Source organism: Staurois parvus, unplaced genomic scaffold (assembly GCF_062004578.1).
Source record: "Staurois parvus isolate SC_StPar_1 unplaced genomic scaffold, SC_StPar_1.0 ptg001181l, whole genome shotgun sequence".
Taxonomy (NCBI): domain Eukaryota; kingdom Metazoa; phylum Chordata; class Amphibia; order Anura; family Ranidae; genus Staurois; species Staurois parvus.
The window spans coordinates 2,514,704-2,538,814 of record NW_028318977.1 but is presented as its reverse complement, the minus strand read 5'-3'; the positions used below and the strand labels follow the sequence as shown (position 1 = coordinate 2,538,814).

The 24,111-nt window shown below is 45.4% G+C and overlaps 1 protein-coding gene across 1 annotated transcript in view; it reads left to right on the top strand.

Moving 5' to 3' along the window:
- The window catches only part of LOC149438571 (extracellular calcium-sensing receptor-like), a 30,301-nt gene extending 17,635 nt beyond the window's left edge, over positions 1-12,666 (top strand). Inside the window, exons 5-6 of the mRNA XM_089659654.1 lie at positions 8,077-8,200; positions 11,712-12,666. Of these exons, the coding sequence (XP_089515780.1) occupies positions 8,077-8,200; positions 11,712-12,625 (1,038 nt within the window). The 3' untranslated portion in view covers positions 12,626-12,666. The remainder of the gene's footprint in view (positions 1-8,076; positions 8,201-11,711) is intronic.
- The last annotated feature ends 11,445 nt before the right edge of the window (positions 12,667-24,111 follow it).

Below are 24,111 nucleotides of genomic sequence, written 5' to 3'. Positions count from 1 at the left end.
GGCACAAGGCTGGAGGGAGTGGAACTTGCTAGCCGCAATAATGCAGACGCCATAGCAGAAATACAGCAGACAACAGTCTCACACGCATCACATATCCGTGAATTCTACAGACAAATAGAGGATTTGGATAACCGTGGACGCAGACATAACATTAGACTCCGTGGTTTGCCAGAATCTGTGGAACCGAACGACATCTCTACAACGGTTGTGGCGATCTTTAATGACCTACTAGGTCGCCCGCCGGCCACGCCTATAGAGTTGGAACGAGCACACAGAGCACTCCGTCCCAGGGGCAGAGATTCTGATCCCCCAAGAGATGTAATATGTTGCAAAGTCAGCTTCCCACTAAAAGAGGACATCCTCAGGCGCGCCAGGGACAGAAGGCGCCTCTTATATCAGGGGTCAGAAATACATTTATTCCAGGATCTCTCCAATCTTACTCTGCAACAAAGACGGGAACTTCGCCCCCTATTGGATGTACTCCGCTCACATAACATACCATATAGGTGGCGTTTCCCATTTTGTCTTTCCGCACAGGCGCAGGGGCGCACAGCCTACCTGCGAGTTCCGGAGGATCTGCCTAATTTCTGCACTTCCCTAGATATCCCACTAATCGACCTCCCCGATTGGTACAGCAATATGCGCCTCCCAGGTGTTCCGGAATCCAGACCGACGCCAAGTGAGATGGAATGGCAGGGCCCTGGCTCTCGCCGACGCAGATTGGTCCCCGCAACCCCGCAACCCCGCCGAGACTTCCAGCCAGTGGCTCTAACAGCATCACCAGCCCGACGGCCTCTCCTGCACATCGAAGGCCTCGTCATGAAGCTTAGAGACCCTTCTCTAAGCTCTGTCCTGATTTTCTTAATCTACTATACATTACCACTGGTTTCACTGCTCAGGACCCGTTTAGCCACTCTTCAGACTCTGTCTGCAAAATCCTATGTTTCATTTCGCCTTACCTATGGAGCTTTCTGATCTATCATCCTGGGGTCTTCCCTCCATCTGATCTGGACTGGACTCAATGGTACTCTTGTACAGAGGCGGTTCTATGCACCTGGGGCCACTGTGCTCTCATCCCTACGATTCTTGACCCTCACAGATTGTTTGGCACAGAACGTTCCAGTAAGCTCCTCCCTTCTACCCGCCCATTTTTTGCACCACCACTGTCGCTCTGCAACGGGACTTTCGGGTCTACACCATTGTATTGCCCACCTTCCTCCATAACACCTCTGACAGGTCTATTGCCTTCTAGAGACTCTGGGTGGACTCCGGAGGGCTCCGATCCTCCTACGTCTCCTGCACATCTGATTCCGAGCCTATCCTGGGGACCTTCGAGGATCTCGGGTTCGCCACTGAAGGACTTTATGTCCCCCCGCACACATCGTATTCAACTCGCCTTCCACCGTTTCCAGAAGACCGAGTTCGGAGAGGATGATGAGCAGTCCTCAGCATCAGTTATCCTTTTTCACGTACTCAGATGGGCGGGTTGCTGAGTTTGGATTGGGATGGGTGGGGGGGGGGGGAGGGGGACTTGAAACCATTGCTTATAAAAATTCTTTTTTTTTTTTTTTTTTTTTTTTTCTCTCCATCACACTGTTATTGTGACCTGTGAACGAGCATCACCTCAATACGCTCTCCAGATGGAGACTCCTAGCAGAGATTGGTCTCTCCCATCCCGCTCTGTATCCTTTTCCGCCCTCTGCATACTAATGGAGTACCACTGATGAGGCTCCACTGTAGGTACTCTGTCTGTGCCTTCTTCTTCCCTCCCCACGCATTTCCTCCTATCTGATTTGAGGTGCTGCTCGATTCCGGGGGTACCTTGAGAGTCCAGGCCGGGGGGGGGGGTCGTTATGTCATTTTAGCTGTTTTCAATTTAGTATATTGTGTTGTTTTTTTTGATATGCGATATTTGAGCTGTATGTTTTTTTTTTGCACATGTTATGTCTTACTGTTCCTCTGACAATAATTTATGACTTCATGTGTTGTGGGACACTGCCTGTTCTCTCCCTGAGGGGAGGGCGGTCTGACCGTTCTATGAAGCCATACCTCTGAGGACGACATTCCTAGTAGTTCCACCACGGTATACTCGTGACACCATATTTCCGCTCTAGAATTTCTATGTCTTACTCTATTCATATGTGTATCTCACAAACATTGATATGGTTTGCTGTCTGTCTCACTTCCCTCCTAGCGCAGGCTACCGTTTTGTTCTTGTCCCCAATCTCTCGCTAAATCCTGAGCCATACGCCCTACCAGGTGAGGGTTGATACATCTCCCTCGCCAGCTGGGCGTAGTCCCTCTCTGTGCACGCCCTATCCTCGCCCTACCTCTCCATTCCCTGCACTTTTTGAGGTCTTCCGTACGTTTTTATTTTGGATTTCGACCCACCGCGTTCCCCACACAGTAAGCTCGGAGAGCTTTTACTGACTCTTGCCGGCTGTTTTTACTCCCTCCTTTCTCTTTTCTGTTAACCCTTAACCCCCCCCCCATCTTCTCTTCCTTTCTCTTTTCCCCTTTTTTCATATATCTAGGTGGATTAGCTGGTCTACTCCTCCCGCTGGTAGTTCTAGGTTTTTTTTTTTTTTCTTCCCTGTACCTACTCTCCTCCTCTCTCCTTTCTTATTTTCTTTTTCTTTCATTTATCTCTTTAATTTTTTTTTTTTTTTTTTCTTTTCCCCTCCCCCCTCAATCCTATTCCCATCCTCTTAGTACCCCGTGTCCCTTCTCCTTAGGTTGCTTTCATATAACTTTTTGGACATGTCTTCTTCCAAACCGTTATCGGGACACTTATCCTTAAAAGTACTATCTCTTAATGTGAGGGGTTTGAACACACCTGAAAAACGCTCCATTCTGCTCTCCTACTTACATAAACAAAGAGCGGATATCGTTTTTCTTCAGGAAACGCATTTTCGACAGGATGTCATTCCCAAGCTCTTTAACTCACGTTATCCGACAGTATATCATGCCCCTAACCCTCATGCCAAATCAAAAGGTGTTGCCATCCTGATTGCAAAACATCTCCCTTTAACTGTCACGGAGTCGCTCCCTGACTCAGAAGGTAGGTTCTTGTTTCTAAAAGGCACTTTTGCCAACAGACCCATTACACTGGCAAATCTATATGCGCCCAATACCAAGCAGGTTCCTTTCTTCCGCTCAATCACCACCTCTCTTTCTTCCTTTCAGTCGGGTGTGCTGATCTTGGGGGGAGACCTTAATGTCCCTTTATGCCCCCTACTGGATTCCTCCTCGGGCAGTTCATTTTTACCATACAAATCCCTAAGACAGATCCGCACACAACTTCAGGATTTACAACTTCACGATTCTTGGCGAATCCTACACCCGAACGTTAAAGATTATACGTTTTTTTCTCCTCCACACAACAAGTACTCCAGAATTGACTACATTTTTCTCTCGCAAGTGGATCTGCCATTTCTTCATGACACCTCCATTGAACCCATGGTCCTTTCAGATCACCATCCCATCACCTTGACGTTGCGTTTTCCTGAAAAGCACTCCCGCTCCAAGATTTGGAGATTGGACGCATCTCTTCTTTCCGACCCAACGAACGAAGCCGAGATCCGCTCCCAATTGGTAGATTACTTTGTGACCAACCAGACTTCAGATACCTCCTCCTTGACGCAGTGGGAGGCACATAAATGTGTAATTCGCGGGGTTCTCATAGCTATGGCTTCGAAGCGTAAAAAGGAGAGACAAGCACATTTACGACGACTTATGGAGCGCATCCAGTTTTTGGAAAGAGTTCACAAACACAGTCAAGCGGCTTCTACCTTGACTGAACTCACAAACACTCGCACGCAGCTTTTGACCGAACTGGGCAAGGTCGCTAAACGTAGATATGTCTTGTCTCAAAAATTATTTTATGAGTTTGCAAACAAAAGCGGGAGATTCCTTGCCAGATCCCTTCAAGCGAAAAAGTCGAGCTTAACAATCCACAAAATCAGGGGTCCAGACGGTTCTTTTGCCACCACTAATGCTGACATTGCTTCTCATTTTGAGCGGTATTATCAGGCATTATATAACCTCCCTCCGGAACGTCCCCCACTTGAAACCAACAAACTCAGAGCCACGGTGATCTCGGACTTTCTTCATCTTTATAGCCCTTCTGCACTTTCTGAGACATCCGCCCTGGAACTGGAGCAAAATATCACGGCAGAGGAACTGTCGCGGGCCGTCAAACAAATGAAGTCTGGTAAAAGCCCGGGCCCTGATGGCCTGTCTGCAGTATATTACAAGGAGTTTTTAACCGTCTTGTCCAACCCCTTCCTCTCGGCTTTCAACACTTTCTCTTCACTCCCTGTGCCTTGTCATCGCCTTCTAGAAGCGCACATCACTGTCATACCCAAAGGAGATAAGGATGCAACTTTGGTTTCCAATTATAGGCCCATCTCCCTTCTGAATGTAGATGTGAAACTTTATGCTAAAATTCTGGCCAACCGTCTCCTCCCCTTACTCCCTTCTTTGATTAACCTCGATCAAGTGGGTTTCATCCCTGGCAGGGAAGCGAGAGACAATACTATCAAGGCCCTTAACCTTATCCATTGGCTTCACACATCAAAGAATCCTGGGTTCCTTCTCTCTTTGGACGCTGAGAAGGCCTTTGACAGAGTGTCCTGGGATTATTTGAGGGCAACCCTTCAGGCGATTGGTTTGAGAGAACACATGCTTAATTTCATCATGACCTTGTATTCTGGACCCACGGCACAGGTTCGGGTGAATGGCCATTTATCGAACCATTTCTCTCTCGGCAATGGCACGCGCCAGGGCTGCCCCCTTTCTCCTCTCCTCTTTGTGCTATCATTAGAGCCACTGCTGCGTAAACTCCGTTCCAACCCAGATATTAAGGGCGTTTCCGCACCGGCTCAAGAGTATAAACTCGCCGCCTATGCGGATGACATTTTGCTGTTTCTAACGGAACCTCGGACCACCTTGCCCAATTTGCTTAAAGATTTCTCACTTTTTCAATACATGTCGAACCTTAAAATCAACCATTCAAAGTCATACGCCCTCAATGTCACCCTCCCTTCTGATGTAGTCTCATTTTGCCGATCGCAGTTCCCGTTTAGATGGGACAGTGAGACTCTCACTTACCTGGGCATTCAGCTTACGTGCGACCTCTCTGACCTTTACGTAAAGAACTTTATCCCAGCACTTAAATCCATTCAGGAAGATCTCACTAAATGGCATCGACCATGCTTTTCCTGGTTCTGCAAAGCTGCTATATTAAAAATGAACATTCTCCCCCGCCTCCTCTATTTATTTCAAACCTTACCTATCCAATTGCCACCTGCCTTTTTCGCTTCATGTAGGAGAATGTGCTCCTTCTTCCTTTGGAACCACAAGCGTCCGCGCATATCTTTCTGCCAATTGGTTCTCCCCAAATCCAGGGGTGGGATTGGGCTCCCAGACCTCAGGCAATATCATTGGGCCTGCCATCTTTGCAGAATTATAGATTGGAATATTCATTCCACTACCAAAGACTGGGTGCATCTCGAAAACTCCTTCTCTCCTTCTCCTATAGCTTCGATCCCGTGGCTCTTGACGAAACATACCCCCCAGGCCCTTCTCACTCATCCACTGATTGGTCCTACCTTGAGCATCTTCCGCTTGACATGCAAGTCGGCCTCCATCTCGGATGCCCCCAACCCTTTAACCTCCCTTTGCTTAAACCCGGACTTCCCTCCGGGTATGCACAAGGCCTTCCTGTCGGAACATTGGCCGTATGACCAGGTGAAAGCGGAACACTTTTTTCATACAGGCCAATTGAAATCTTACTCCTCTTTGGCGAGCACCATGAAAGATCGTACCTTCCCCTTTTGGGCCTACCTTCAAATCAGGCATTTTCTCACATCCTCTGCTCACCGCCACAAATGGACTCGTCCTCTCACCCCCTTTGAATCAATTTGTTCTAAGGCTGAACCCCAGCGGCATCTAATCTCATCCATGTACCTCCTTCTCACCGGTGATGGGAATCCTAACTCGCTCCCCGCTTGCCGAGCTTGGAGGAGAGACCTTGATATAGATTTTTCTTCCTCTGATTGGGACCAAATTTTTACATACTCCCACAAATGTTCGCTGAATGTATCGACCCAAGAAAACGGATACAAGCTAGCTTCCCGTTGGTACATTATCCCTTCCAGAACTCATCGTTTTAACCCTTCTCTACCCAATAATTGTTGGAGATGTGGAGCACCTGATGGGTCCCTTCTCCATATCTGGTGGTCCTGTCCTATCGTCCTGCCCTTCTGGCAGGAAGTCCACCGTATAACCTCGTCAGTGTCCACTTTACCTCTCGATTTCTCCCCGGCCCAATTTCTCCTCCACCATACACCGCTCCCCAAACGTCTATCCGATCGTTCCGATCGTTAGCTATGCATATGATTAATGCTGCTAGACTCTGTCTTCCTGTGCTTTGGAGATCTACTCAACCCCCCTCAGTAAAAGATTGGTTCACTCGTCTAGGAAGAATTGCAGAGATGGAGGAGCTGATTGCTTCCTCCCAAGATAACCCGACTAAATTCTCCCATACTTGGTCGTGTTGGATTCACTTCCGAACGACCCACGAATACCACTCCATCATGGGTCTTTCTACCTGACTCTGAGCCAGACCTGTGGCTTTGTATTACACTCTGTATTGTATTGACTCCTCGACCCTTGCTAGGCTATCGATAACACTTTTCTATTATATCCCTTTCCCTGATCAGGTAGTGAGACACTCCTTTTCCTTGGTGCCCGATTGTCTGCTTTATGTCTCTATCCCCTAGGGGATGAGCACACCAGCTCTGTCCTTGGAGCTTCCACCTATATGACATGTCTATCCATACCGCCCCCCCCCCCCCCTTAGTCTCCTTCCCCCTTGACCCTTACCCCCCCCCCCTTTTTTTTTTTTTTTTTTTTTTCTTCTACACTTTTTTTTTCCTTCTTTGGCTTTCCAGCTTCTTACCATTTTTTCTTTTTTCTTTTCTCCCGACTCCTTCCTCATTGTGCCCTGCCATTACTGTCTTTGCTGTTTTACACATCTTCTCCACTTCATTTTTTCCTTTTTTTTTTTTTTTTTCCTCTACATGTACGTTTATTCCTCTGTCCATAGGCAACCTAATCTCACACCCAGATTACACTTGCACATGTGCCTCTCCCATTCCACGGAGTTATTTTCATATGCGTGGGCTACCTTTGAGTGGTACCTTTGCTGCTCCTCATGGATAACACCGAGCTTTCTATATTTTTGCAACTTCTTCCTTGCACCAGAAGCCCAGCACCTTTAGCTTTATCCCTTTCCCCCCTACTCTGCTACTCTACGATAAAAGATATATGGGGGTGCAAATAATTGATCCTGCTCATTTGGTGATATTTTGTACGCTATGTGGTGATTATGATTGGTGTTTGCCTTCTTTTTTTTTTTTTTTTTTTTTTTTGCTGTGTTCTCGTGTTTTTTTTTTTTCCAAGTTCAACTTCATTATTGTTACAGGTGACACGAGATGGCTTTATTATTTTGTTTGCCTGCGTATTTCTTATTGTTTGGCATGTGCGATTTGTGTTTTACCGTGTTTTTCTTTGGCACATTGTATTACATTGTACAATTTCTACCATTTATATGTTTTGAATTTTTCTCAATAAACTTTGTGGAACAAAAAAAAATTATTTAGCACCACAAAATGTTTATTGGCTCTGTATTCTCAAAAAAGGAGAGGTACTGGGAGGTGGAAGGGGGTGGAATCAATTGACGGTGCTTGGAGGTGGGTATGGGGTGGAGACTCAGAAGGAGGGAAGGGTTCATGCACCTATTTTGTGAGAAAAAACACCCTGAACAATCTCATTAGGTTTTGATGTAGCCATAACATTTGGCAAAGATTGGCTGATTGTGATATTCCCAATCCAATTCAGCATATTCTATACTGGCTGGCCATATTCACAATATTTTAGAATTCTTCAAAAACAGCTAGTGAATGCTGACCCTACCTTTCTGTCTGTTTAAATAGATAAATAGATGTGTCTCTGACTAGCTCCATTCTTCTGCATCCCTCATATCCACTCATAATATTGTCTCCTCGGCAGGTGCCAATCTCTGTCTGCAGTAACAGTTGTCAGCCTGGGTACAGGAAAGCCCCTTTGCAAGGAAGACCCATCTGCTGTTATGACTGTGTCCTCTGCTCTGAAGGAGAGATGACCAACTACACAGGTATTATATGGCAGAGCTGCTAAACCTTAGATTGCTAATGAGGTGCCAGTTGGGGGTTGGGGTGGGGGCTTGAGCATTTACATATAGAGGCCCATAAGAGACTTGGCTGGAACTTGGTGTTCCAAAATGGTAAGAAGTCTTGGACTTCCCTGGGCTGGTGGGCCCTTGGATTTTTTGTTACTAAACCTGGAGAGTGCAAAATCTAGTGCAACTCTGCATAGAAACCAATCATCTTCCATATTTTGTTGTCAAAGCTTAATTGAACAAGCTGAAGTTAGAAGCTGACTGGCTACCATGCACAGCTACACCAGATTCTGAGGGCACCAGTTTTTAATACATCTACTCTATGGTATCTATTCTTGTTTAATTCAACCTCATTTTACTGGTGCACTTTCTTCTACAAAATATAAATATTCAAATGAAAAGTTGTAAATATAAATATGAGATGTAAAAAATATTAAACAGTGGAACAAAATCTGAAAAAAAAGATAAAACCTAGAGATCAAAGGACTCCATGTTAAAAAGATTGAGAAAGGCTGTACTAGTTATTGATGGGATGGGTATGGCAGTACTGTGTTGCAACCAAATAATGTAACTTCTGGAATCTGACAAACAGTCACTGCAGAACAGGAAACATCTCTGTGGATAACATGTGTATCATATACCTGGTAGCCTGATATGATGAGGAAGGCCCCTCTTACACCTCTGACTCTGGGCCCCTAGCAGTGTAAACAGAAGGCACAGGAGTGCCTTGCAAGCAGTCTTACTAGGAGCAGAGCAGGTGTCCATGCTGGGTAGGTGAAGTCATCAGGGGTCTTCAGTATAGCAGGCAGACTGGCAGGCAGCTGGGCAGCAGACTGAGGAAGACTGGTACTGGCAACAGCAGGGAGATAAGACAGTGGCTGGTAGTAGACAGTGGTAGGCCAATACCAGTGGTAGCAGGCAAGTGCAGAGACAGACAGGCCAATTCATACATTGGCAAGACGGATCAGGTACAGGGCACAGACAGAAGCGACGTCAGGGTACAAGCTGGGTATGGAAGCTTAATTGAACAAGCTGAAGTTAGAAGCTGATTGGCTACCATGCACAGATACAACAGATTCTGAGGGCACCAGTTTTTAGTAAATCGACCCTATCAGTTCTTAGTAAATCTACTAATCAGTTGAGCAGAAGCCAATGGAACAGACAAAAGCAGAGTATTGAGGATTAGCCGAGGTCAGAATTCAGGGGGTAGTCTGGACAATTTGCGTCAGCAACTGGAATCAGGATACAGGATCGCAGGAACACAGGAGGCTGAAGACAAAGCAGATATTGATGATGATGAGCACTAGCCCAGTTTAAATAGGTAATTTGGTGCCATCATCTGTCACAAGTGCGCATGTGCACCTGCATGCATGGGTATATGCACAGGTATGAGCCAGGGGCGGACTGACTATTTGGAAACTCGGGCACTGCCCGAGGGCCCAGGGTCAATAGGGGGCCCCATAAGATGCCCCTGGTACCTTTTTCATAGGCTTTTTTGAGTTTGGGCAAGGACACAGGGGCCCCATGATCCCCTATTGCCCGGGGGCCCCATGAGTTGTCAGTCCGCCACTGGTATGAGCACCAATGTTTGCATACATATACACATGTACATGAGCATTAGCATGTGCCCAATTTCTGACTGCACAGGAGGGAAAATACACAGAAGTCCATCCAAAAGAGCCATCCTGACAATGTGGTACTTATAATGCAGCAGGCAGCAGCCCAGAGAGGGCAATCACCTCTTCTTCTTTAATCCGTAGCTGGTGACCGTAGAGCTAGTTGTTCTCTCAGATAGTACACTGCTGTAGGTACCACTGGATTCAATGTGTTGTTTACAATATGCTTCCACCTTATGTGATTAGTAGCAACATTTTGTGGCCATGTCAATGGTTAGTCACTCGTTCCTTAGGTGTTCATCAATGCATTTGAGGGAAATAGTGTATAGTGTGTACAAATAAAATGCTAATATTTTTATAAGTAAAACCTAGTGACAAGGTCTCTTTAAGACCTTTTGGGGCAGTCCATAATACCTCCATCCACATGTCATAAAGTAACTTGGTCACTCCTTTTCATTCACATTTTAAAGCACTTTATCTTCTATGCATTTCCATGCATCATGAGAACTGCCAAACAGTTCACAATATACTGAGAGGTTTGAACGCTTCACAGTCAGTGGAGACAAATTATAGGAACATGTTGGGGAATGTTTAGAGAACAGAGGCAAATAAGGAGGCACCCAAATACTGGATCTATGAAGATGAAACACCCTCCAGGTTAGCCAGGTAGGCTGGGGTTTTGTTTTTTAGGCAGAGGCTGGGCAGCAGCCTGGGATGAGTCAGCCTGGGAGTGCGGTAGAGATATTCAGCTCATGACAGGCTGGGAGGCTCCAACAGAACTTACAGAGGGGTGGAGGAGGGGAGGAGGCCCAAATCTGCATCTTTGAGGAACCCTGGCTGATCCCCTGGCAGAAGGCTGGGCATGGTGTCCAGTGCAACCCTCAAAAGTGGCAGAACCTGTGCAGCAGAGTTAGTGTCCGGTGAAAGATAAACTGAGAGGGAGGCTGGAGTGAGGAGCCTGGGAGGGGGCCCAAGGTGGGGGGAACCTTGGGCCCCCTCCCTAGAAGTTGCTGGAAGGGAGGATCTCCTCTGTCCCATCATCTCCTTCCCTGCTTCAAAGGATGGCCTTTGAAGCAGGGAAGGTGCCAGCTCAGTGTCAGGCCTAAAGTCAGCCAATAACCCACCAAGCTTACAAGAGAGACAGAGTGAGTAATCTTACACCCCCTGGGCCAGATAAAGGGAGAAGGCAGTCAGGTAGAGAACCCAACTAGCTGCTCATCCGGGATTGTTTCAAGTTGGCAAATTCTGGGCTCCTTGTCCAGGGAATACCCTCAGTACAGCTGGGTGAAGAAGAGGATTCATCTGGGGTCTGAAGAGGTACACCAGAGAGCTTGAATGCTCTCAGAGGAGAGACTATTCTTGTCCATATCTGTACATAGTTGCTAAGGAGTGTGTCCTCAAGTTGCAGTTCCTTGGGCCTCTCATACACCCCTCCACCCCATCCAAGTTCTAAACCCTTAATAAAATCACAAAACCAAGCTCAAGGACTGGTTACTGACTCCAGTGTGCACAGTGTGGAGGAAAATGTGTGTTGCCTGGCTGTGCAGGGCTTTAGGGGAACCCAAAACTCTGTGATTCCTAAGGGTATAGTGCTACAAAAGATACCAGGATAGAGTATGGGAACAGAAAGGCAGGCAACTAAGCAAGACACACAATCCAAAGGCAGATCTTGTACACACACTGCCTGTAGCTAGAGAGAGAAAAACCCAAATACATAGCACAAGCTCAAACCCTGGAATCAGATCACAGGATGCACAACTACAAAAATCAAAAGAAATCAAAAGGAGTAGATTAGAAAACAAAGCTTCCCTTTCACTTGAGATGTAATTTGTATCCTAATATTAATTAATCATTTCAAAATTCTTGTTTAGATGCTGGCAAGTGTATCAAATGTCCCTCCGATCAGTGGTCCTATGGGGAAAGGGACAGGTGTGTCCCGAAGGTCCTAGAGTATCTCTCCTATGATGAACCATTGGGAATCATGCTCGTGATAACAGCTGTTATGTTGTCAGCCATCAGTGTATGCATCTTAACCATCTTCATTAAATATCAGGACACGCCTATCATAAAAGCCACCAATAGGGAGCTCAGCTACATCCTGCTGGTGTCTCTCATTTTCTGCTTCCTCTGCAGCCTAGTATTCATCGGTCAACCAACCACACTCAGTTGTCTCCTGAGACAAACCTTTTTCATAATGGCCTTTTCCATCAGTATCTCCTCAGTCTTGGCGAAGACTATAATGGTAATCCTTGCCTTTAAAGCCACCAGACTGAATAGTCCCTTGAGGAAATGGCTGGGTTCCACCATCCCTCGTAATATTGTAGGACTTTGCTTAGTTTTTCAGATGAGCATTTGTTCCTTATGGCTTTACAGGTCCCCTCCTTTTTTGATGCTGAGCAACCAAAACCATAAGATATTATATGAGTGTAATGAAGGACAGAAAATATTTTTCTACATGAGCCTGGGATTCATGGGATTTCTGGCCATGGTAAGTTTTTTAGTGGCCTTCCTGGCAAGGAACCTCCCAGGAAGCTTCAACGAGGCCAAACTGATCACCTTCAGTATGCTGGTCTTCTGCTCTGTCTGGATCTCCTTCATCCCGGCCTATCTGAGCACCAGTGGAAAATACATTGTGGCTGTTCAGATATTCAGTATATTGGCCTCCAGCACTGGACTGCTAAGTTGTATATTCCTACCAAAATGTTATATTATCCTGCTGAGACCAGAGGAGAACAGACGAGAGTTCTTATCAAGCCATAAACAAAGAATGGATATGCTTACATAAACTCCTCTAGAATGTCAGCTAAATAAAATGTTGCAAAGTTGTATGTTGGTTATTTTATTAAAAAAAATATCAATTGTATTGATTTTTAGTACCGTATATACTCGAGTATAAGCCGACCCGAATATAAGCCGAGGTACCTAATTTTACCACAAAAAACTGGGAAAAACTATTGACTCGAGCATAAGCCGAGGGTGGGAAATGAGGCACCTACTAGTCAATGTAAAAAATTGGTGTCAGTGGGAGGAATAGTGCCCCATCATTGGTGTCAGTGGGAGGAATAGTGCCCCATCATTGGTATCACTGGGAGGAATAGTGCCCCATCGTTGGTGTCAGTGGGAGGAATAATGCCCCATCATTGGTATCAGTGGGAGGAATAGTGCCCCATCATTGGTGTCAGTGGGAGGAATAGTGCCCCATCGTTGGTGTCAGTGGGAGGAATAATGCCCCATCATTAGTATCAGTGGGAGGAATAGTGCCCCATCATTGGTGTCAGTGGGAGGAATAGTGCCCCATCATTGCTGTCAGTGGGAGGAATAGTGCCCCATCATTAGTATCAGTGGGAGGAATAGTGCCCCATCATTGGTGTCAGTGGGAGGAATAGTGCCCCATCGTTGGTGTCAGTGGGAGGAATAATGCCCAATCATTAGTATCAGTGACACCAATGATGCGGCACTATTCCTCCCACTGACACCAATGACACTTGCTGACCCCTGTTGCAGTATGGTGCTGCTGCAGCCAGCATATGTGGTTGCAGCAGCACCTCTGCACTGCACACTTACCGGCTTTTCCCTCACTCGATTTTCGCGGGTCCGCTCGGCTCCGCCTCCTCGCCCGTGATTGGCCGCCTGTGTACCTTTCCTGAGCTACAGTTCTGGCGGCCAATCACCGGTGAGGAGGCGGGGCCGAGCGGCAGGAGTGAGGGAGTGGCCGGAGTGACGGAAGGAGCAGCGCTTCCTGGATGGATCATCGTGGGACCGGAGCCAGGTAAGAGATAGCAGCCCTCTGCCCACCCCTGTACGCGCCCCCCTTGACGGAGCCTCGCGCCCCCCTGGGGGGCGCGCCCCACTGTCTGCAGATGTTGACTTGAGTATAAGCCGAGGGGGCTGTTTTTCAGCACAAAAAATGTGCTGAAAAACTCGGCTTATACTCGAGTATATACGGTATATCCCAAAAATTACAGAAAAAAGTGTAACAAGTTAGCCTGCAGTTTCTTGTTTGTGTTCTTACCTCCTTGCTGCAGTGCTGTTCCTGATCCCTTTCACATGTGTGTTTGTGCTCACCTATGGGCGTCGTCTGCTGTTCTCTGGGTTTTATTTCCTTCCCTTCCATCACTTCCTGGCCCGCCTCCTTTTTTGCCTGCCTATATAAGACATGCTCAGTGTAGGCCACTTTGCCTGAGCAACTTCCTAGTTGTCGGAGCTCCTGTGTGTTGCTATCTCCTGTATCCTGCATTGACTACTTGTGTACTGACCCCGGTTTTGTTCTCTGACTGTGCTTGTTTTCCACCTGTCATGACCTAGGCTAGTCTATCAGATTTCTGTTTGTCTCCTCCCATTGTACTCTGCTCCTGCATGCGGTCTCCTCAAACTCAGCTGGGCATACCTGGGGGCTGTGACCTGGTCCTAACTTGCTGCAAGTCCATCCCCACATCAGGGGCACTGGTGAAGAAGCAGGCTGGGGCTTGGACTCTGTGCCCTGGGGAACCCTAAATTGACTATCAAGGGCTCACAAACACAGGTGCTGACAAAAAGTATAAGTTGGTCAGTCTACAAAAACATTTTCTTGTGCATTTTAACCATTCAAATCAATGATAATCTAAAAATTGACAATCCACAATTACAAACAATGGAATGAAATACCACAGATTTAAGCACAGTATACCCAACTGGAAATTAAGAACATCAGCAAGAGAGTCAGCCATGTGGATTGGAAGGCTGTCTAACAGAAATAGGTTCCTTACTCACCTAGTAGTATTTACATTTAACTGGACTTGTTCTGTAACATTGGAAATGTTTTGCTGCTTATTCAAACAGCTTCATCAGAGCTGAAGAAGTTGCTTGGCTAAGCACTGAAACCTTACAGAATAGGTCTGGTTCAAAGTGACCAAGTACAACTAACTAACCAAGGGCAACCACCATGACCTGGGTAAATGAGAATGTTCACAGACTTCCATTATTTCATTACTTCCTTTATCTTCTCCCAGTGTCCTCCAAATCGACAATACAGCAGATCTGGAGTCTGGAATAGTGGCAACACCCACATGGAAGAAAAATATATTTAAAAAATATTCTTCCCAGATATATTGACATAAATTTGAAATACTACAATTTTGGCCATATTAAATATATAAAATAAACAAATAAATACATTATATATATATATATATATATATATATATATATATATATATATATATATATATATATACTGTATATATATATACTGCATGTTGAAATGAATTTTTTATATAATACATACTATATGAAAAGTATTTTTAAAAATATATATTTTTTAAGCATATTCTTCAGATTATTTTTAACATATATTTATACATATATTTGTAAGTAAATGCATTCTGAAAATGTAGATTAAATGTATTTTTAAAGACATACAGTATATTTGAAAATGTATTTTTAAAAATATTTTTCATATATTTTGTAATGAAAACACATTTCAACGTGCAATATTGTAGTATTTCAAATATATGTCAATATATTTGGGAAGAGTATGTTTAAAATATATTTTAAATATATTTTCTTCCATGTGGGCGTATACATGAGTTCTCAAAAAATGTCTTTGCTCAAACTCTGTACTCCTCCTTTTTATCTCTGCAATTTGTAACCAGTTGTCAATTGTCTCTTAACTCGTTGTCCAGTAAGCCATGTGTCCTTCTCAGTAACCATCATCACAGAAAAGTCAAAGAAATGGTCCTCACCAGCTTCCTATGATCTCATTCAGGTTATTCAGTACTTATGTAGACTTCTCTCCCAGGCCTTCAACCTCATCACACTGCTACTGCACACCTGATGACACTTTGTGCCCTTCCCATTGACAATGTACAGGACAGTGGTTCCCCTATGAAGCCCACTTCCATCCTTCTTTGGAGCAACATTTGTGATGCAAGTAACAACAAATGTTGCATAATGTAGAACCATATATTTAGTTTCTGCATACACAATGTGTTGAAAGCATCTTGTCTCAAGCAGGGTTCCATGGAACCCTATGGTTCCCACAGAGGCTTCCAGGGTTCCTTGAAGAATTAGCAATTTCTAAATAGTCACTGATAGTAATGGCCACCACTTTTGAACTATCTGCACAAAGAGCAGTATTCCGACTGACCACTAATGTAAAGGACATTCTTCTCACTGACCACCAGTATAATAGGGTCCCTTCCCAATGATCACCAGTGTAAAATAGTCCTTCTCCAACTTACTACCAACCTAAGTGGGCCCTTCTCCATTGACCACCAAAGTAAGGGAGCTTTTCACTGACCACCAATGTATGGGGACATGCTTTCACAGAAAGTCCATTGTGAATTAACTAAGCACACAGTAACATAACCTTCGCAAAAATGTATATCTAGTCGTGACAAACTTGCTAACACATTTCAGCCTGTGTGGCCTTAATAATAGCCACTGACACCAAAGACACTATTCATCCCACTGACACCAACAATGGATTACTATTTCTCCCACTGATACTAGAAATGGAGAACTATTTTCGCACTGACAACAAATATAGGCCACTGTTTCTTCAACTGATATCAATGATGGGGCACTATTCCTTCCACTGACACCAATGATGGGGCACTATTCCTTCCACTGATACCAATGACGGGGCACTATTCCTCCCACTGATACCAATGATGGAGCACTATTCCTCCCACTGATACCAATGATGGGGCACTATTCCTCCCACTGATACCAATGATGGGGCACTATTCCCCCCACTGATACCAATGATGGGGCACTATTCCTCCCACTGACACCAATGATGGGGCACTAATCCTCCCACTGATACCAATGATGGGGCACTATTCCTCCCACTGATACCAATGATGGGACACTATTCCTCCCACTGATACTAATGATGGGGCACTATTCCTCCACTGATACCAATGATGGGGCACTATTCCTCCACTGATACCAATGATGAGGCACTATTCCTCCCACTGATACCAATGATGGGCACTATTCCTCCCACTGATACCAATGATGGGGCACTATTCCTCCCACTGATACCAATGATGGGGCACTATTCCTCCCACCGATACCAATGATGGGGCACTATTCCTCCCACCGATACCAATGATGGGGCACTATTCCTCCCACCGATACCAATGATGGAGCACTATTCCTCCCACCGACACCAATGATGGGACACTATTCCTCCCACTGACACCAATGATGGGGCACTATTCCTCCCACTTATACCAATGATGGGGCACTATTCCTCCCACTGATACCAATGATGGGACACTATTCCTCCCACTGATACCAATAATGGGGCACTATTCCTCCCACTGATACCAATGATGGGGCACAATTCCTCCCACTGATACCAATGATGGGGCACTATTCCTCCCACTGATACCAATGATGGGGCACTATTCCTCCCACTGATACCAATGATGGGGCACTATTCCTCCCACTGACTCCAATGATGGGGCACTATTCATCCCACTGATACCAATGATGGGCACTATTCCTCCCACTGACACCAATGATTGGGCACTATTCCTTTCACTGATACGTATAATGGGACACATTTCCTCCCACTCAAATCAATGATGGGGCATTATTGCTCCTACTGACACCAATTATGTAAATCTTTTACTTCCATTGACCACCAAGGCTATGGCGTTGTTTACTCCCACCGATGTCAGGACATTTTCTACTTCCATCGCCCAAAGTCCAGCCACCCTAAAGTTTGAAAGGCAGTAAATTGTCCCTTTGTTTCAAAGGTATGGAGACACCTGTGATTAAATCCACACAGGCCAAACTGCTTTACAAGTTCATCAGGACTAGAGTTTATGCCTTTATGCCAAAAATTTTGCAAAGGATTTATCAGTGGCTTCATTTGCAATGAACCTTTACTAAACGTTTAATGGAATCCCTAGTTGTGCACTAGTGCTCCATTTGCTTGCATTGAGAGAAGGAGTATTATCAAAGTTTCTATGTTTTTCCAACGACCATTTTCCCCAGATCTGTATTTTGAGAGAACACTTCTTAATTTTCCAGCCATTATTATTATTTGTTTCCATTCATTATTATTACTAATTAGCGGTCCTGGGTGTCAAATAGTATGCCATGTTCTTTATTTGTTCATGACAGTTTACTATAAAATGTAGGTATAGTAATTATTAGCAGAACGTTATTTCAAGAGTTCCTCTGCGGTAAATAGGTTGAGAACGGCTGGGTTAAAGTTGTGATATGTTTTTATAACCAGACATAGAGTGAGGAGAAGAACTTATATGTGCAATTCATGGCCTGCTCATATTTGGGATCATGGGGAGCCAATGAATATTCCTCCTTGTGGATGTCTCTGGTGTTGATTACTTAGGAGAAAGTATGACTTTCTGGACAATGGAGTGCTTTGTGCACTGGTGTGCAGTCATGTTGGAGCAGGAAGGGACCATCCCCAAACTGTTCCCACAAAGTTGGGCACATGAAATTGGCCAAAATGTCTTGGTATTCTGATGACTTAAGAGTTCCCTTCACTGGAACTAGGGGGCCAAACCCAACCGCTGAAAAACAACCCCACACTATATTGCCTAAAATATTTGGCCGCCTGCCTTTCCACACACATGAACTTTAATGGCAACCCAGTCTTAGTCCGTAGGGTTCAATATTGAGTTGGCCCCGCCCTTTGCAGCTATAAGAGCTTCAACTCTCCTGGGAAGGCTGTCCGCAAGGTTTAGAAGTATGTCTATGGGAATGTTTGACCATTCTTCCAGAAGCACATTTGTGAGGTCACTGATATTGGACGAGAAGGCCTGGATCGCAGTCTCTGCTCTAATTCATCCCAAAGTTGTTCAATGGGGTTGACGTCAGGACTCTGTGCAGGCCAGTCAAGTTCCTCCACCCCAAACTGGCTCCTCCATGTCTTTATGGACCTTGCCTTGGGCATTGGTGTGCAGTCATGTTGGAGCAGGAAAGGACCATCCCCAAACTATTCCCACAAAGTTGGGCACATGAAATTGGCCAAAATGTCTTGGTATTCTGATGACTTAAGAGTTCCCTTCACTGGAACTAGGGGGCCAAGCTCAACCCCTGAAAAACAACCCCACACCATAATCCCCCCTTCACCAAACCTTACACTTGGAACAATGCAGTCAGGCAAGCGCCAATCTCCTGGCAACCGCAAAACCCAGACACGTCCATCGGATTGCCAGACAGAGAAGTGTGATTAGTCACTCCGGAGAACATGTCTCCACTGCTTTAGAGTCCAGTGGCAGCGTACTTTACACCACTACATCCAAGGCTTTGCATTGCACTTGGTGATGTAAGGCTTGGATGCAGCTGCTCGGCCATGGAAACCCATTCCATGAAGCTCTCTACACACTGTTGTTGTGCTAATCTGAAGGCCATACAAAATGTTGAGGTCTTTAGCTATTGACTTTGCAGACAGTTGGCGACTTCTGCGCACTGTGTGCTTCAGCATGTGCTGGCCCCGCTTTCATTTTACGTGGCCTACCACTTGGTGGCTGAGTTGCTGTTGTTCCCAGTTGCTTCCACTTTGTTATAATCCCACTAACAGTGGAGCGTGGAATATTTAGTAGCCAGGAAATGTCACGGATGGACTTACTGCACAGGTGACAACCTATCACGGGACCATGCTTGGAGTCACTGAGCTCCTGAGAGCGACCCATTCTTTCACAAATGTCTGTAGAAGCAGTCTGCATGCCTAGGAGCTTGATTTTATACCCCTGGGCCATAGAGGTGATTGGAACACCCAAATCCAATGATTTGGAGGGGTGTCCCAATACTTTTGGCAATATAGTGTATATGATATAAATAGGAATGGGTTCTAGAATTTTGGGTAAGATCTGATCTGAACAGATACAATTTGCAATAGTGCAAACATAGAGTAGAGCATAGTTTGTGGAGACTGTCACCTGATCTCTTTATAAAATGTACAGAGGGGGAAATACACAACAGGTACACATACATGAACAACACAATTGGAAATGCTTTTTAGATAATGAATCAAACAAACACATTGAAAGAAAGATATGTTTGTACTAGTGCACCCTAATTTTCATCTCTACATCTTCCGTGTTTATTTCCAGCTGGTAAGAACAGCCCTTGGTCAAGATTTCTATGAATATCCTCCCAGTATGACGTACCTGCTGTACGCAGTTGACATAATGTGTTCTTAAAATAATCCTTTGCAATGTAATAATTGCATATTTCTGTGTGGCTGCAAGGCATGATTGGGTCATCTTTTCATTCTTCAACTCAGCTACAGAGCAAGAATATCCACCCTTAGCAGAAAGAAAACTATCATTTTATCATGTACCTGGTGAAGACTAGTGATCTGCTGAACACCCCCCTGTTTGGTTCGTGGTCAAACATTCAAATCTACAGAATGTTCGACCGCAAACTTCGAACACGAACAATTTACTGATCAGTATCTTCCTGCATCTGAGTATGTGGTAGGATCCCGATCACTTACTAAAATCTGGCATGAGTTATATGATGAAGTCATGTGGTATTTTAGTAGTGAGACATTCATTCATGTTTCAGCTGTCAGTGGGGTTTCCCGCTGACAGATGACTGTCAAAAGAATTGTCAGCATTGCCCAACAATTACAAACATTTTTTTTAAATGACGTGGGGTCCCTTCCCCTATCCATACTAAGCCCTTAGGGTCTGGTATGGATTTTGAGGGGAACCCCCATGCCAGAATAAAAAAATGGCGTGAGGGTCCTTCCAAAATCCATACCAAACCCTTATTAGAACATGCAGCCCGGCAGGTCTGGAAAGGGGGGACGAGCGAGCGGCTCCCTCTCCTGAACCATACCAGGCCACATGACCTCAACATGGGGAAGGTGCTTAGAGGTGGGGGGCTCCCCCCCAAAGCACCTTGTTCCCATGTTGATGGGGACAAGGGCCTCTTCCCCACAACCCTGGGCTGTGGTTGTGGGGTTCTGTGAGGAGGGGGGCTTATCAGAATCTGGAAGAGCCCTTTAACAAGGGGGCCCCCAGATCCTGCCCCCTCCATGTGAATGAGTATGGGGTACATGGTACTGCTACCCATTCACCAAAAAAGTGTAGTGTAAAAAAGACAGGAGACAGTCTTTGACAAGTCTTTTATTAAAAATAAAAATAAAAAAATGTCCCCCCCAAAGTAGATCCAACATCAATCACGATGCCCACTGCTGCTACCCAAAAAGAGGGAAAAAAAACTTGTGATGCTGGTTCCCGTGGTCTGAAAGCTGTGCCACGATGACAGTTATTAAATACTATCATGAAACCTGCCCCCTTGTGATGTCACCCTGTGCTGTTATTGGCCAAAGCATTGCTTTGACCAATCACAATACACTGTTAGGGCGCAGTGCATTGTGGGGCATGGCAGACAAGTAGCCCGCCAAACTTCTGTAGCATTCGTGTGTTCAGAGAACACACAAACGGTCAATGTTTGAGTTGAACTTAGGTTCAACTCGAACATTCAGCCCAACACCAGTGAAGACTGAAAAGCTGTAGAGACCTCTCTTGTACCTCCTGCCCAACACTCCTGAAGATGGAGACAGGGCGTGTGAGGGCAAAGAGTGGCACGAGTGCCGGAGAAGCTGTCTGGCAGTGTTTAATCTGTAGGTGGGTAGAGCTGGTACTCTCAGTTGAATGGAATGCAGGAGCAGCTTGGCACCAGAGCAGAAGACAGAAGCAGGACCAGGAGACAGGAGATCAGCAACGACAAAGTATCGAGGGACCACATTGGCAGGCAGAGGAAATCCAGAAGGCAGGTCAAGGTCAGTAACAGCCGAGCAAAGGAGTACAGGAACAGCAGGCAAAAGCAAGTCCAGTAAACAGACTGAGGTCATAGTAGTCAGGTGAACAGAGTTTAGGCAGGAGTAGAAGCAAAGTCCAGGGGCAAGCCAGGTCATACATAGGTAAGTAGGTACAGCGGATCAGGTCAAAGGAACACAGGTACAAGCTGAAGACCATTCAGCAACTGCTCATAATGACAGACCAGTTTAAATTTTTCAAATTTATTTATTTATTATCTTGAATTTATACTTTAAAGCTTAACTCCAGGTATGATCTTTATTACATACTTGCATACAAGACATTGTGTGATTGGTTAAGGTAGAGATTGTGACATCACTGTCTTCCCTGTAGACCTCATCTATTCAGAGATTAGATTTGCCTTGTTTTCATTGAAAAACAACAAAACATTCTGTAAATGGCATGGGTGCTGAATAAGTGGCCTCCTGTGGTCAATGCACAGTGGGGAAGCCAAACAAGACCCCTAAAATTATAACTTTCACTGTGGTAGTACCGACTTCTCCAGAGGTAGGAGTTATGCATGTTGACATTGATCCAAGCTGGGTCAATGTAAAATGCAATGAAGATAGTGTCTGGGGTTCAGCTTTAATGTTCATCATTAAGTTATTTTTCAGGAGTATCAGAAAAATATTCAGCCTCCCTGCTCAACACATGGTGGGATAATGTCCCAACAACACAGAGAGTGATATATCTATGATACAACACCTGCTTTAGGTTGGTTTATACGTACCCTGTCTAGAGGAATTGGCTCTTTCTCAACCTCAACAACAACTAAATGAAGAAAAAGGGAGATATTACACACCCATTTCCTGTAAAATGGCATTTCCTTTATTACAAACAAGCACAGGATAAATGCTAAAACTTTTTAAGTGGACACAGTAAATAATCTTTCCTTTTCTTCTCATTTGGATGTTGGTATAATACCCTGCTATAATGCAAGTTGTAAAGAGAAACACAGGATGGCAATGTCCTGCAATTCAGTGACACTCACACTCTGTAGAACAGCGTCATGGACCTTGTATGCTGAACCGCAGGACTTTGCTGGGGATTAATGTACCAGAGGACTACATTTCCCAGAGGAACTGGCATGTGGGTGGGAGCATATATAGACAGAGGCCCAGGAGACTGGAAAGGAAGTGAGAGGGGAGACAGCTGGAAAGCAGAATTGGAGAGACAGAGTTGTGTTGACTGCCGGAGTACCTGGTCAGGCTGCAGAGCTAAAAAGGGGAGAGGCAAGGAGGAGCCGCTGACCACTAGCCTTGTACCCTGTCAGGTGGGTGACCCGGTGTGTGGTACTCAGGCAGAATGCTGCAAGAGGGACTGGAGAACCTGTTGGGGCCCTCATCTACAAAGAGTGAGAGACTGCCGGGACCACAGTGATGCCACAGATCAGGTGAGAGAGTCCCATACACCAACCAAACAAGTGAACACTGACATTCTTCTCATATCTGCCACTTTTCTGCAGACAGTCACAGACATTGCATATACAGTAGTTAACACATGTTGCTGCCTAGTTCCCCAGCTGCTACTATTGAACACTAGTGATGGGCCAAACACCCCCCGGTTCGGTTTGAGGTAGAACATTCGAACAGACCTAAAGTTTTCAGCGAACATCGAACCTAATGTAAGTCTATGGGACTCAAACTTGCAAATTCAAAGTGGCTATTTTGATGGCTTATATGCAAGGTATTGGCCTCGGGTACTACCCTTGCCCCTAGGTAATCCTGCACCATATGATGCAGATGTTACCAATGAGTGCTTAAGCCTAACAGCCCTGGGTGCTGAGGACTAAAAACTGTTTAAAGGCATCTGTCAGCTGACCGCCTTGTCCACCGCTCTTCCTTTGACAGAACGAAGCCTCAGAAGGCTTGGCATGGCAGCTCATCATATGTCTCGTCAAGCATGTGGTGCCCAAGCAGCTGGTGTTTTGGCCATGCTTAATCTGCTTCAGACAAAGACTGCAAACAGCAATGCTGCAGTCTGTTGCACGTGTTAAAAAAAGCCCACAGCAAAGAACTTTTGGAAGTCCTCAGGGAGTCAGCAGTGCCTTGCATCTGTGAAGCTCTGTTGTGTGGTGCCATCAGTTGGCTGCCCTTATGCCTGCCCCTGGAGGACATCCTGACTTGTTGGAGTTCTGTCTCTTCCTCACTTTCCTACTCTGTTCTCTCAAACACCCAAGTACAGTCAGTGAACTCATCATCCCCTTCCTCCTCATCACTGGAGTCAACTTGGCAGTGTTCTGCAGCTGAGGTAACATGACTGTCAATTTCTTTTCCCTCACTGGCACCACCTCTCTCTAGGCTCACATCACTCCTTTCCTCATCCTGGGAACCAACATCGGAGCATTCAAATTGCTGCGCATCCTCCAGCAGCATGTAACTGACACTGTGATCAAATAATTCTGGTGACTCTTAAGGGCTATGGAAGGAGCAGCTGTGGTGGACCAGGAGCCTGTGGAATAGGCCGGTTTAGCAGC